The sequence below is a fragment of the Ooceraea biroi genome, chromosome 3 (assembly GCF_003672135.1).
Source record: "Ooceraea biroi isolate clonal line C1 chromosome 3, Obir_v5.4, whole genome shotgun sequence".
NCBI lineage: Eukaryota > Metazoa > Arthropoda > Insecta > Hymenoptera > Formicidae > Ooceraea > Ooceraea biroi.
Window position 1 is genome coordinate 2,527,129 of NC_039508.1, and position 14,816 is coordinate 2,541,944.

The window sequence follows — 14,816 nt, forward strand, 5'->3', positions numbered from 1 at the left end:
TGTCTTGAAATGTAACTAACTTCATTCTAAACCGCAAATTCATTATGTAGCTTAACAACTCACAGTTCAAGCTTGTTTTAGAAAAAGAAAGTACACGATTTCGTTAACAATTGTTTGTTTGCCGTCGATTTCAAAATGGAAAATCAAAAAGAACATTTTCCTCATATTTTGTTTTATTACTTCCGAAAAGGGAAAAACGCTGTGCAAGCTCATAAAAAGTTATGTCATGTATATGGCGAAGATGCTTTAAAACTGCGGCAGTGTCAAAATTCGTTTACTAAATTTCGATCTGCAGATTTTAATGTGAAAGATGCACCACGCTCAGGAAGGCCAATCGAAATCGATGATGACAAAATAAAGGCACTGATCGATTCGAATCGGCGTTTAACGACACGAGAGATTGCTGAGAATCTTAACATATCGAAATCGAGTATTGAAAACCATTAAAAACGACTTGGATACGTTAGTAAGCTCGATATTTGGGTACCACATGAGCTCAAAGAAATTCATCTCACTAAGCGTATTGACGTCTGCGATTCTCTTTTGAAACGTGAGGAAAATGATCGATTTTTGAAACGTATAACAGGCGACGAAAAATGGATCGTCTACAACAACGTCAAACGAAAAAGATGGTGGAGCAAGCGTGATGAACCTGCCGAAAGCACTTGAAAAGCAGATATTCACCAAAGAAAGATTATGCTGTCAGTCTGGTGGGACTGTGTATTTTGAGCTGCTTGCAAGGAATCAAACCATTAATTCAGACGTATACTGTCGTCAACTGGATAAATGAAATGATGCCATCAAACAGAAACGTCGAGAATTGGTGAATCGCAAAGGTGTTGTGTTTCACCATGATAACGCTAGACCACGTACAAGTTTGGTCACTCGTGAAAAATTGTTGCAGCTTGGATGGGATGTGTTACCATGATGTTACCACATCCACCATATTCGTCAGACCTGGCACCATCAGATTACCATTCGTTTCGTTCTTTGCAAAACGCCTTGAATGGTAAAACCTTGACTGCTGATGAGGATATCAAATCGTTGTTGGAATTGTTTTTTGCTGAAAAAGATAAGAACTTTTTTGAGCGCGGAATCATGAAGTTGCCTGAAAAATGGCAAAAGATAATCAAACAAAATGGACAATATATTGTTTAATAAAGTTTTTGTTTCCCATGAAAAATTCGCCTTTTATTTATATAAAAAAACGCAATTACTTTTTGGCCAACCCAATATTTCTCACGAGAGGAAAGAATCATGGACGTAATAGCATATGACATCAGAGCAGCGATTCTACAATTGGATACATTAAATATCCATTTCAACTATCACCCTTTTATGGACAAAGGAATGTATGATCTTGTCCGCTTTAAAAGATCATTTTTTAAAATTAACTAAAGAAATGAATTATTTTTAGATAATAAATATAAATGTCTTATCTGATTACTAAATTAGAAATAAATAAGAAATTCCATTAATCAGTCTTACTACGCAATATAAACAAAACATTTTTTAAATATTATATATTATAGAAATTATAAAATCCGAGGAATTTAATTAAACAAAATTGAATTCTCATTCGGTAGTAGCTACGTCACTAATTTCAAATGACAGTGGATATCAAGACTACATAACGTACATGGTATATCAACACATGTAACGAAAACAATAATAGACAACACATTTCGCACAGCATGATGGAAGTATAAGTTGTTTGTCGGAAACTAGACACATACAATAGGTCGAGAGCGTTCAAGACGTGTACAAGTGGTTTATCTTTAGTGATTCGTTTGACAATTATTCATTATGGCAGGCCAGTCTGGTAATAAGGAGGTAAAATTTCTGTGAAAACTCGTTTCAGATTACAGGCCAAATGTAGAATAGCACATACCGTATCATTTGTCACGATACATCCCGTTAAACAAAAGATCATTTTTCGACAGGAACGAAAGATTCAGGTGAGCGATGTGGACATCAATTTCGTTCGAGTCGGCACGGGTGATCATCCGGTGTTGTTCCTGTATGGACTATTAGGTGTGAGATCGTTTGTATTATCACGTATAATAAACGTAAAGGTCAAAATTTGTTGCAGTGAGGTAGCGCATTTTACGCATTCGATGTTTTATTTGTTGCCATTTTTCGATTCAATGAATACACGCACTGACGTAGCAATTGAATTTTCTAATAATAAATACAGTAGCTTGTTTTCTCTATTATTTAATTTCTGACGTAAAGATAGATTGTTACGACGTAAAGATGCGTTTATTTCTCCAACAATTTTTAAACAGATAATTTCAATTACCCTCTTTGTATTAATATTACTCCATACTACTTTATTGTTCCCGACTATTGACTATCGACTATCGCTTCATAACTACTATGTCGTTATGAATTGCATGCGATGATTGTGTGTATAACTGCAATAGCAATAATTCTAATAGTTAAATCTTATTAAGCTTTATTAATTTTGAGTAAAATAGGAGAAATGTTGACTTCATGAAAGAAAAAAGTAATGTGAAGTAAAATTTATTTCTTAAACTCGCTGTATGTTTCAGGAACGGCATGGTTGAATCTCGGGCCGCATATTGAAAGTTTCGATACAGAGAAGCTGACCATAGTGGCGTGGGATGCACCCGGTTATGGAAAATCACGGCCACCCGATAGAACTTTCCCGGATAATTTCTATCAGCGTGATGCAACGTGGGCCTACAGTCTGATGAAGACTCTGGGCTACTCGAAATTCTCTTTAGTCGGCATGGCTGATGGCGGTATCACGGCGCTTTGGCTCGCCGCCACGTATCCTGAGAGCATCCACAAGATGATCGTTTACGATGTAAGATCATGTATAACTCCAGCTGAGATCAAAGTATATGAATGTACGACAAATTATGTAATACTTTCAGTATCCGAAGTTAACGCAAGATAATCTCTTTTTCACTTATTTTATAAAATTACTCTTCGTGCAATGTTGTTGTCTAGGTACGGCGAACATTGCTTTCTCAGAACCTTTAAGGACCCGTATGCTGCAAGTTTATGAGTTGAATTATATCAAACAGACTATGTCGAAGTGGTTAGACGCTATGCGAAAATTGCATAACAAGCAGAATGGTGACCTGTGCAAGCAGGCATTACCGAAAATAAAGTGCCCAACGTTGATCCTTCGTAAATCTGTGGATATATTATTTGCACCAGAGCACGCATTGTACTTGAAACAGAATATTACCAACTCAAGGTATGCTTATAGATAGATTATTTGAAGTAATAAAACAATTCTTCTTTGATGATTTATTAATTATCTTTATGTTATGTTTCAGGATATACGATTTTGAGCCTGATACACCTAATGATCTTTCCATCCACCCCAAAGAGTTCCAGAGGGTGATAACAGAGTTCCTCTTGCAAAAATAAAAAATTGGGAAAAAGGTTTTACAAAAATATTAATCACACGTATATATATTTATATATTATAGTGTGATGAGCAATTTGTGTTTTGAGTATATAGATTCAAAAACAAAAAGAGCGTTATTGTAGACCAATATAATAGAAACTGATAGAGAGAGAATTTCAAAAGGAATAAAGTGCAATGCACTTATCGCATACAAAATTATTTTCATTTCGTTGTACATTGGAATGTATAACAAAACAAAAACTTAAAATGACCAAAGTAACAAGAAAGGACACTTTTTGCTGATTATATCTGTACATCGTTATAAAGTATATTATAAGTTTTAAAACTGTTGTTTAAAACATTTTATGTATCGTTTATTGTTTTGACAATATATGCTTAGAAAGACAAATTCAATTTCTTTAAAAAAGTGCTTGACTCTTCAATATGAAATAAAGTGGTAAGAAAAATATATGTCTTCTACTTTGAGATATTTCAACGTATTCCAATTGGGATGTATTTTCTTATGTATTTCCGGTTCACTTCCTTGAATGCATTAACTGTCCATTTCAGCCAGCGACTTGTCGTAGATAAAGGTATAAAGGATCGCGGTCGCTTTGAAAGACCGGTTTTTCAACTTAACTGGAGAAATGAATTAGTTTGAGATTACAACTATAAATAGCTTATCTCATTACTAATAAATTATAAGTCCCATTAATCAGTTTGGTAGGCAAAAAAAATAAAAATATATATTATTACAGCAATTATAAAATCCGAGGAAGTTAAGTAAACAAAATTAAATTGTTTTCCGTTAATAGCTACGTCACTAATTTCAAATGATAATGGAGAAAGAGAATATAACGTACTACGTACATGGTATGTCAACACGTGTAATGACAACAATAATAGACATTGGATTTCGCACAATAAAGGGCACTGAGAGGATTTTAGACTTGCTTTTCGCACACTACACGTATATGGAGAGCGTTCAAGACGTTTAAAGGAGTTTCAGTTTTAGTAATCTGACATTTGACAATTTTCGACTATGGCGAGCAAGGTTCCTCCCGTTGAGGTAAAATGTTCGTAAAAACTCGTTTTACGTCGTAGTACGAATGTAATATGACATGTATCCGTATCATTTGCTAAGTCACGATTCATCCCAACCATTTCGGTAAACAAACGACCGTTTTACAGACGCAAAAGATTAAGGTGGCCGACGTACATATCTATTTTGCTAGAATCGGCACGGGCAATCATCCGGTGCTATTTCTGCCTGACGCACTAGGTCAGTAATCGCTTGTATTATTACATAGAATAATAAATGACAAAGTAAACGGCACAAAGTTTACGCACCGAAATAACGCATTTTATATATTCCATGTTTTAGTGGTATTTGTTCCCAGCTTTCGAATTCGATTTGATGAACATACGCACCGACGTAACATTTGAACCATCTAATAATAAGTACAGTAGCGTGTTTTCTCTGTTTTTTAATTCCTAATTGCTAAAAACGAGAAAAAGATAACTGCGTTCTTTCCTCAATTTTTCACCGGATAATTTCGATTACCCTCTTTGTGATATTTTATTGTTATCAATTATCACTGTGTAATGAATTATGCGCTATAAGTGCGTATAAAATCGCAATGGCGATTCCAACAGTTTTATTAAGCTGTATTAATATCAGCAAAATAACATAAACGTTAACATCATGAAAAGAAAGCAGTAAAATTTATTGTTCTTTAAACTGGATGTACGATATGTTTCAGGAGGGACACGGACTTTCAAATCGCAGATCGTAAATCTGGACACGGAGAGGCTGACTATAGTAGCATGGGATCCTCCCGGTTGTGGAAGATCACGGCCACCCGATAGGACTTTCCCGAATAATTACTTTCACCGCGATGCCATTTGGGCCCACAGTTTTATGAAGACTCTGGGCTACTCGAAATTTTCCTTGGTCGGCTATGGCGATGGCGGTACCACGGCGCTTTTGCTCGCCGCCACGTATCCTGAGGACATCCTCAAGATGATCGTTCTCGGTGCAAGATCATACATACACCCGGATGAGATCGAAAGATATAAACGTACGATACATTATATTACTTTCAGTATTCGAAGCTGAAGAGAATCGTTTTTGTAACTTACTTCATAAAATAACTCTTCGTGAAATATTGTTGTTTAGGTATAAACGCCGCTAGGATAAAGGTTTTCAAGAAAAAGTTAGAAAACGCTGGGAGTTTGTCCACGCAAATCCCTGATTTGGATTATTTAGGATTCATTAGGGCGGAATGGTTGGACGCTATGCGAAGATTGTACAACCAGCAGAATGGTAATCTGTGCCAGGAGATATTGCCGAAAATAAAGTGCCCAACGTTGATCCTTCATGCATCTGGGGATAGATTTTTCGTACCAGATCAGCCATTGCGCCTGAAACAGAATATCGTCAACTCAAGGTATGTTTATAGATTTTAAATAATAAAAATAAGTGATGATTTCCTTGTATTGTATTATAGGCTACACATTTTTGAGATTGACAATTGTACTCTCTTGTCAGAGACCATGGAGTACAATAAGGTGATATCAGACTTCCTCTTAGAAGAATAAAAAATGAGATAAAAATGTTTTAGAAAGATATTAACATACATGGTTATACATATTTATACATTATAGTGTGATGAGTAATTTGTTAGATTTGAGTATAATTTTTTGTTTTCGAATTTATGAATTCGAAAACAAAAAGAGTGCTATTGTATAGGCCAGTACAGTAGAAACTAATTGAGAAATAGTTTGAAGAAGAATAAAGTGCAGTGCACTTATTCCACTTGCATACAAAATTATTTTTATTGGAATCTACAAAAAAGAGTTAAAATGACCAAGTAAGAACGAAGAAAACTTTTCGTTGATTGAACAATTGAATACATCGTTATAAAGCACATTACAAGTTATAAAACTATTGTTCAAAGAAGTTTATGTATTATATTGTTTACGGTTTTGACAATATTCGCTTAGAAAGAAAACAATTAATTTTTGAAAGAATTGTTTGATCTCTTCTATGTGAAATAAATTGTTATTTATGTAAATAAGTTATTATTACATGCCCTTGTCAGATAAGAATTTCTAAGACGATTATGAACACTTTTCTAAAAGTTAAATATATCTAATCTCATTATGGAAATGTTTTTCTATTTCTCATATATTCAGAGATAAATATTTTAGAACTGTACACGCATAATACCATATAAATATTTACATGTCATATTATACAATACAATTACATGGTTGTAATTGTATTGTATAAAATGACATGTAATTGTATTGTATAATATGACATAAAAGCAACAATGTAATCTTTTATTAAGATTGTAATCTTTTAAGATTTTTTTATTAAAATGTTATCTTTTTATTAAGATGTTATCTTTTTATTAATCACAATTCTATAATTGTATACATTAAATATCCCTTTCAGTTATCGATCCTTCATGGGCAAAGGAATGTATGATCCTGTCCGCTTTAAAAGATCCTTTCTTCAACTTACCTGAAAAAATAAATTATTTTGAGATGATAAATATAAATAGTTTATTTGCTTACTAAATTAGTAATAAATTAGAAATTGCATGAATCAGTCTTACTACGCAATATAAAAAAATTTTTTAAATATTACATATTATAGAAATTATAAAATCCGAGGAATGTAAAAAAACAAAATTAAATTCTTACCCGTTAGTAATACTACCTTCCTATAATTTCAAGCGACAGTGAACAAAGACAATTAATATATCGCCCAACAAATATGGAGTATGTCAAAACATGTAATGACAACAATAACAGATATACTTCACACAATAAAGGACATCGAATTTCCCGCATGATGGAGTTATAAGTTGTTTGTCAGAAGCTATACGTACAATATATCGAGAGTGTTTAAGACGTGTACAAGTGCCTTAATTATCTTTAGTGATTTGTCGTTTGATAATTATTAATTATGGGAAGCGAAGCTCGTAAGGTGGAGGTAAACTGTGCATGAAAATTTGTTTCATACTGCAGGCCAAATATAAAATAGCGCATATCCATCGAGTATTATCTGCCAAGTCACGTTTCATCCCAGCAGTCTCGTTAAATAAAGGATCATTTTACAGGAGGGAAAGATTCAAATAGGCGACGTAGAGATTAATTTCATTCGAGTCGGCACGGGCGATCATCCGGTGCTATTGCTGCCTGAATTATTAGGTGAGTGATCGTTTGTATCGTCACGTATAATAAACAGCATCGTAAACGGCGAAAAGTTGTTGCAGTAAGATAACGCATTTTGTGCATTCGATGTTTTAATATTTAATGGCATTTGTTACCATCCTTCGAATTCGATTCAATAAATACACGCACACAGACGTAACATTTGCACTTTTTAATATTAAACACAATAGTTTGTTTTCTCTGTTATTTAGTTCCTGATCGTTAAGAGGGAAAGATAGATGCGTTCATTTCTCAAATATTTTTTAATTGGGTAATTTTGATTAGGCATCCTCTTTATATTATTACATACAGCACCGATTAATACAGAAAGCTTTCAGGAAGGTTTTAAAATCATTTTAAGATTTCACATTTCATATGCAACATTTCTGAAAGGATTCCGCAATGTCATATGAAATGTTGCAACAGAAATGTTTCTAAAACCTACCACATGCAATAAATTTGAAAAAATGTGAATATTGTAAAAAGTAAAATTATATATATATATATATACCTAGACCAAGTATTCGATCTTTAGTGAAGCTAACCAGTTGACAAAAAAATGCATTATCTTCACGTATCCTTTTTTTCTTTCAAATATAAGTGTTGGTTGAACAGAGAATTATATATCTATATAATTCTTTCCTTTTAATCAACTATTTGGAGGAAGAAAAAGGAAAATATATAATGTAAGAATGGCTCTTTGTCAATGTGCCAACAATTCACGCTTTTTAAAGGGAAACTTGGTGAATACTTGGTTTAGCTATGTATGTGTATATCTATATATCTTATATATATAGATATATATACATATCTATATACATCTTATATATATTATGTATTTTTTTCATTAAGCATATTTCAGAAATCATATTTATTATATTAATTAGATTGCAAATATTAAATAAAAACGTACAATAAAAATAATAAATACATTTTATACATAATTTTTATTATAACTTTTTAGTATTTGCAATCTTCTGAATACTCGTATAATAAATTTAAATATAATTTCTGAAGTATTTTCAATTTATTTTAATAAGAGCTTTGTAATTTGTGTGCAACATCATAGGAAAGTTTCAAAATTATTTCAATTAACCTTTAGTAATATATCAAAAAGATTTCAGCTATTTTAATAATCTTTCGGCAATATTTCAGAAAGGTTGCAGATTGATCTATACCTTTCAGCAACCTTTCTATAAGGTTTTGAATGCAGGTGTCGCGGACATTTTGCTATTCCGGAGTTGTCTCATAACTGTTGCAGAAACATTTTGCAATATTTATGAGATGCTTTCATCTGTCAGATGAAATACTTCTGAAATATTTCTGAAATGTTTTCGTGCTGTATGGGTACTCAGTGATACTTTATTGTTACCGACTATCGCTGTGTCGTTATGGGCGACGAATATGTATGTAACTACATTGGCAATAATGTTAACAGTTCCGTTAAGTTTTGTTAAGTTTTATTTTTGAGTAAAATATCACAAATATTGATTTGATGAAAGAAAAAATCTGAAGTAAAATTTATTATTTCTAAGCTGGATGTATGTTTCAGGAATGGCACGGTTGAGTTTCGCGACCCAGATTGAAGACCTGGACATAGAGAAGTTGACCCTAGTAGCGTGGGATCCACCCGGTTATGGAAAATCATGGCCACCCGATAGAACTTTCCCGGATGATTTCTATCAGCGTGATGCTACATGGGCCCACAGTCTGATGAAGACCCTGGGCTATTCGAAATTCTCCTTAATCGGCATGTTCGATGGTGCAGTCACGGCGCTTTTCCTCGCCGCCATGTATCCGGAGAGCATCCGCAAGATGATTGTTTTAGATGCCAAATCATACGTACATCTAGATGAGATCAAACCACTCCAAGGTACACATTATGTATATTTTCAGTATTCGAAGCTAACATAAGAGGATTTTGTTTTAAGTTATTTTATAAAATAACTCTTCATGAAATATTGTCGTCTAGCTACAGTGGTCATTGACAAGGTTATAAACTATATGAAGAAAGTTATGACGACATTTTATGGTGAAGATTACATCAAACAGACTATGTCGAGATGGTTAGACACTATGTTTAGATTGTACCACAAGCAAAATGGTGACTTGTGCAAGCAGGAGTTACTGAAAATAAAATGCCCAACGTTGATTTTTCATATATCTGACAATAGTTTACTCGTACCAGATCAGCCATTGCATCTGAAACAGAATATTGCCAATTCAACGTATGTTTATAGATTGAAATAATAAAAATAATCTCCAATGATGATTTATTAATTTTCCTTATGTTATATTTCAGGATATACTTTTTTCAGAGTGATACGCCTGATGATTTGAATACATATCTCGACGAGTTTAATAAGAGGATAGCAGAGTTCCTTTTGGAAAAATAAAAAATTGGAAAAAATATTTTACAAAATATTTACCATACATACTTATACGTCTGTATATATATGTATTATAATGCGCTAATTAGGTATTTGTTAGATTTGAGTTTAACAAGAAAAAGACACTATAGTAAAAAATGGAGAGAAGGTTTAAAGAAAAATAAATTAGAAACGTTTGTCTATATTTCTCATTTACTCAGAGAGAAATATTTTTAAAACGTATATGTGCAGTGCAATTATTACATATAGAAAAATTGTCATTGGAATTCACATCGAAAATTAAAAATGGACAAAGTGAGAAGCAAGGAAACTTTTTGCAGATTACATCTGATTACATCGTTATAAATACATAAAACATTTGTTTACAATATTTTATATATTGTTTATCCTGGTGACAATATTTGCTTAGAAATATCAAATCGATTTGTTGAAAGAATTGTTCGAACCTTTTAACATGAAATAAAATTTTATTAAGAAGTATATGTCTCCTGTTTTGAGCTGTATTTGAATGTATGCAAAACTCGTAAACTTATAATTGGGCAGGAACACTTTCTTCTGTGATTATAAGTATAAACGTATATTTTTATTTAAAATGTATATGTTTCCAAATGTAAAAATGCTACGTGTAATTATCAACGAAGTTCGCGACACAGTAGGTCTAATTTAAAAAGTGGACTATATAAATACAAACTGTTTGCATATTATAATATGTTGTGCATATACTTCAAGTTACACATAAGTGATATTCGATTATTCTATATTAAATTCCGACTATGAATACCGCTCTAACAAGGGGAGGTCGCGAGATTCCGGTCACGGAATTAAACAAAATTATTCGATCTAAACTATTTCCAATCCATGTACGAAATATAATATATTATATAATTTTTTCTAAAATGCAAAGAAATAAAAGAAAATATCTATTTATGGAAGTTTTGTCTTGTTCCCTTAAGATTACGACTTTTGATTGAGCGAAACTTGAACAATGGAAAATCTCGGGGAAGGAATTCAGGATGGACTCCACCATGGGACGCCACATCGTTCTCTGTTATAGGATCTCTATACAATATAACCTTCCTTACTTTAGGGTTGTTTTGTGAAGCTTCCGTGCCTCGTGCGCGGTGTCGCACCTTTCGATGCAATCGAGCCACGACCCTGTGTCGTGTCGATCCGCCGCGTCTGTAATGACGCCCTCGTCTCCACGTATTTCCAGGTGGGGCGAGAAAATATTTTGAGTTTCGTTTTACTTATTATATAGAGCACAAACGATTTTACCTTTTACAGTCCACTAATCGCACTATATAAAAATATACTTGGGCTGCTTCCGCTTCTGTTCGCATGCCCGTATGGACTCGTTCTGGTGGGCTACGAGCTCGCGTTCGCGCCGCGCGACTCGGGAAAAACAACGAAACGGCGACAATAGCCCAGTGACGTACGACGCCGCGAAAAACCCAAACGAAATCATAATAAAAAAAAGCGATATATAAAAAAGTACGGAACAAGGGTTAAAAATATTAGTGTAAGAAAAATAAGTTTTTTTTTTATCCCACCAACCAAACCGCTCACAAAGAGTCCTGGAACTAAAAGGCGCATTACGTCAGGACTCTCCGCCGGTTCCACGCTCCCGGCTAAAAAGGGTGATTTTGTACGACCTACGTCCCCCTGTGGGCCCCTGCCCCCAGGAGGTTCGGCCCCCCCCCCCCCCCACCCGGACTGCGCTCGTCCAATAAAAGTGCCGTGCATCCCTGTCGAGACCGGGCAGAATGCCCCACGGGTGGGGTCATGCTGCCGAATCGGTGAAACTAAAACCGCGCCCCGCGGAAAGAATAATGTGAGAGTTTAAGACGCCGTGGCGTTTGATGTAAGCGATAAAAATAATTCGAGCGCCGCCGATATAATAACAAACGATACCGGTCAGCGCGGCATAGCTTTGCTCGAATATCAGACGAGCCGCCGAATCGGCGACGGATTGTAATTCCGCCGTTTTTATAAAGAAACCGGGCGTATTAGGCAGTCTCTCTTCGACCGAGCTACGATTCACACCGTATGAAATACAGTATCTTTGTATCCCAAAACCTTGGCCACTCAATTATCCTACAATAAGGAGAGTGGCCCGCGGGGTGCGCCCCGCGGAAAGAATAAGGAGAGTGGCCGCGGGGTGCGCCCCGCGGAAAGAATAAGGAGAGTGGCCCGCGGGGTGCGTATACGCATATATGCGTGCACGCGTGCGCCTCTCGCTACGTATTATTTCGCTCCAAAGTCCGGTGATTAAGTAATTAAAGTTAATTAAGCATGAGATTGCGACGGAAAAATGGCAATAACGCACCGTTGACAAAACCCTGATATGTGACAGGGCCGTCTCGCCACGTAACATCGTGTGACCTTTTCGCTCGACAGCCGTATCTCGAAGTCGGGTATCGACTTTAATACAAGTCTCTTAGCGGATAATAATGCCGGACAAAGACAATTGAAGTGTATGATTCAATATCGAGATAAATTGCAAAAATGATATTTTAAATTAAGAAATGACATTTTAAATTAAGAAATGGTATTTTAAATTAAAGAAATGATATTTTAAATCGAACATTTGTACAGCTTTATGTCCGTCATAAACTATTTTGAAAATTTGGTTGAAAAGTATGCGAAATTAATTATAAAGTACTTTTTCAAAACATTTAAATGAATATACAATAGAAGCATTACATGGCATTATTGCTTTTGACTACATAAGTGAATAAAAAATAGATTTTTATATGAGTTTAAAAAATTTCTTAGAATTGAAAATTAGAAATAAATGTTTGTGATACATTCAGTTGTATAAGCAATAATTGCTAATTTTTCTATTAACTCTTAGTAAAAAGTAGTTTATATAAGCGAAAGTTTTAATTATGTATATCTATTTCTTGAGATACTGATCATAATTTGCAAGTCATAAACCAACATTCAACTTTGAACACTTTAATTTTTAAGATTACGATATTCATAGTAAATTACAGATATACATATTGTAGTACCGTAACAAATGTAATAAAAATAACTGTTAGACTTGACTGCTCAATATATTGCATCATAAAAATTCCTTCAAAATTAAAATTAGAAGTTCCAATCTTGATATAAATTTTATTTAATATTTGGACTTGATTAATCATATACAATAAAAATAATACAGCTTAATCAACTACTTTACGGCAAATGCCTCAAATCTAACAATTATCGAGAATATCGAGAATAAAGGTAATACTTAAGGAGACGGGCTTCCTCACCGATTTCTTTCAAACTTTGTAGAAATGTATATTTTGGTCCTAAAAAAAGATTGTTAGAAGGAAAAGTTAGAAGGAAATCGGTGAGGAAGCCCGTCTCCTTAAGTATTACCAGAATAAATGAGGGTTATTATTTTCCTACACTCACCACAGTTCTGCATAAGAAATTGTTTCCTGGTAGCAAACACCGGGACGCCATCTTATCCTTCGTCGTTGCTCCACGAATTCGAATTCCAATGATACCCCAGGCAGCACATGTTAGCCTAATATATGTTTTAAGAAATACGTATTTAATGTCTAAGAAACATAAAGTACCATTTAAGAAACGGTTTAAATAGAAACCGTTTTTAGACCTAAATTTTAAAAACGTATTTTTCACGTTTCCACAGAAACGAAAAATATGTTTTATTAAATTGATTTGAAATTATATAATTAATATAGAAAAAATAGTAATTTCTACTTACTTTGCGAGTATTAATTATTTTTACATCATACGTTTCAATGTACTCGATTATGGAACAAGAGACAAAAATCAACACAAGTGTGTGTGATTCCCACCTCTGATTCACCAAGCGACCGATAGATGGCCAGGCCAGACGTGACGTTCTCGCAAGTCACATTTGTGTTATCACCTTATAAATAACCATCCGGAAAACCGATCCAATACTCTTTTCTTTTGAAACTTTTGAGATCACTGTTACTTGAAGTGATATTTCAAAAGAGTGAGATTCCACTACACGAAATTTAGAGAGTAATTCATAAAATATAAAAATCTGGTTTTTTACAAAAATGTGACTTAACTCTGTCTATCTTTGAGGCACTGATATATAGAATTGATAAATATTTTTCTGATGGTTTCTGAAACGTTTTTTTGCCGAAAAAGAAACGTTTCTCCTAACGTTTTTTCGTTGGACATTTTTCTCTTAAATAAACGTTTCAATAAAATGGTTATGAAACGTTACGGCAAAACGTTTATGAAACGGTTTTGAAACCAATGTGTGCTGCCTGGGACACTGCTCATTACAGAAACGTGTTACTATATATTCAACAAAAATTATATTACGAAGCAATCTTATTATGGATATGTTGGTTTTAGTGGATAATATCTTCCAGAATCCGTCTTATAAGACGAAAATTAGGCGTTTTACGTCTCACTTGCCTCCCCCTGCTGCCGCGATACTGCAGCGTACATTTACCGCTTACATTATGCGCACATAGCGCACGATTGCGCCCCGCTTTCTTGTCTAATGCGACAAATGATCAATCTACTTGCCATATACGTCGTAATTTACGTGCAATAAGACTTACCACGCGAAAAAGATCCATAATTCGGACAGCGAATACACGTTCCGTGCGCCAAGCTTCGAGCCGGAGAAACTATACCGATTCAATTCAAATGCGCAGTACTACGCATGGTGGAAGTAACAAGGTGTGCTACTGCGCAGACATTTCTACTGACCAACAAGAGAGCGTGACAAGAGTCCGCCATCTTGAATAATTTAAGTGAATTAAAAAAAAGATTCGGATAAGAAAAGGATTAAATAAAAGATC

General features: G+C 34.3%; 2 protein-coding genes and 1 long non-coding RNA gene across 4 annotated transcripts; 2 read left to right on the plus strand and 1 right to left on the minus strand.

Moving 5' to 3' along the window:
* The first annotated feature begins 1,631 nt into the window (after window positions 1-1,631).
* LOC105281330 lies at window positions 1,632-6,792 on the plus strand. Its single transcript, XM_011342468.3, has 9 exons — window positions 1,632-1,833; window positions 1,944-2,034; window positions 2,556-2,876; window positions 2,980-3,232; window positions 3,315-3,405; window positions 4,532-4,670; window positions 5,152-5,469; window positions 5,568-5,838; window positions 5,899-6,792. The coding sequence occupies exons 1-9, from the start codon at window positions 1,807-1,809 to the stop codon at window positions 5,987-5,989; spliced, it is 1,602 nt and encodes a 533-aa protein (XP_011340770.2). The 5' UTR covers window positions 1,632-1,806; the 3' UTR covers window positions 5,990-6,792.
* A 134-nt stretch (window positions 6,793-6,926) lies between these two features.
* LOC105281327 (valacyclovir hydrolase) lies at window positions 6,927-10,933 on the plus strand. Its single transcript, XM_011342462.2, has 5 exons — window positions 6,927-7,394; window positions 7,522-7,612; window positions 9,168-9,488; window positions 9,588-9,843; window positions 9,918-10,933. Exons 1-5 carry the CDS (start codon window positions 7,368-7,370, stop codon window positions 10,009-10,011), a joined length of 789 nt encoding a protein of 262 aa, XP_011340764.1. The 5' UTR covers window positions 6,927-7,367; the 3' UTR covers window positions 10,012-10,933.
* Window positions 9,371-11,448, minus strand: LOC105281326. Of its 2 annotated transcripts, XR_894287.3 has the most exons (3): window positions 11,088-11,448; window positions 9,707-9,817; window positions 9,371-9,463 (listed from the first exon to the last, which is right to left on the minus strand). It is a non-coding gene; the product is annotated as an uncharacterized LOC105281326 (long non-coding RNA). The 2 variants fall into 2 exon arrangements; XR_003406386.1 differs by lacking the exon at window positions 9,371-9,463 and having other exon boundaries at window positions 9,483-9,817; window positions 11,088-11,439.
* Between the last annotated feature and the right edge of the window lie 3,368 nt (window positions 11,449-14,816).

Coding starts and splice junctions, on each gene's coding strand:
- LOC105281330 (XM_011342468.3), top strand. CDS start 1,807: ATGGCAGGCCAGTCTGGTAATAAGGAG. Junction 3,406..4,531: donor CAGAGTTCCTCTTGCAAAAA/TAAAAAATTGGG, acceptor ATCATTTGCTAA/GTCACGATTCATCCCAACCA. Junction 5,839..5,898: donor CAGAATATCGTCAACTCAAG/GTATGTTTATAG, acceptor ATTGTATTATAG/GCTACACATTTTTGAGATTG.
- LOC105281327 (XM_011342462.2), top strand. CDS start 7,368: ATGGGAAGCGAAGCTCGTAAGGTGGAG. Junction 7,395..7,521: donor GCGAAGCTCGTAAGGTGGAG/GTAAACTGTGCA, acceptor ATCATTTTACAG/GAGGGAAAGATTCAAATAGG. Junction 9,844..9,917: donor CAGAATATTGCCAATTCAAC/GTATGTTTATAG, acceptor GTTATATTTCAG/GATATACTTTTTTCAGAGTG.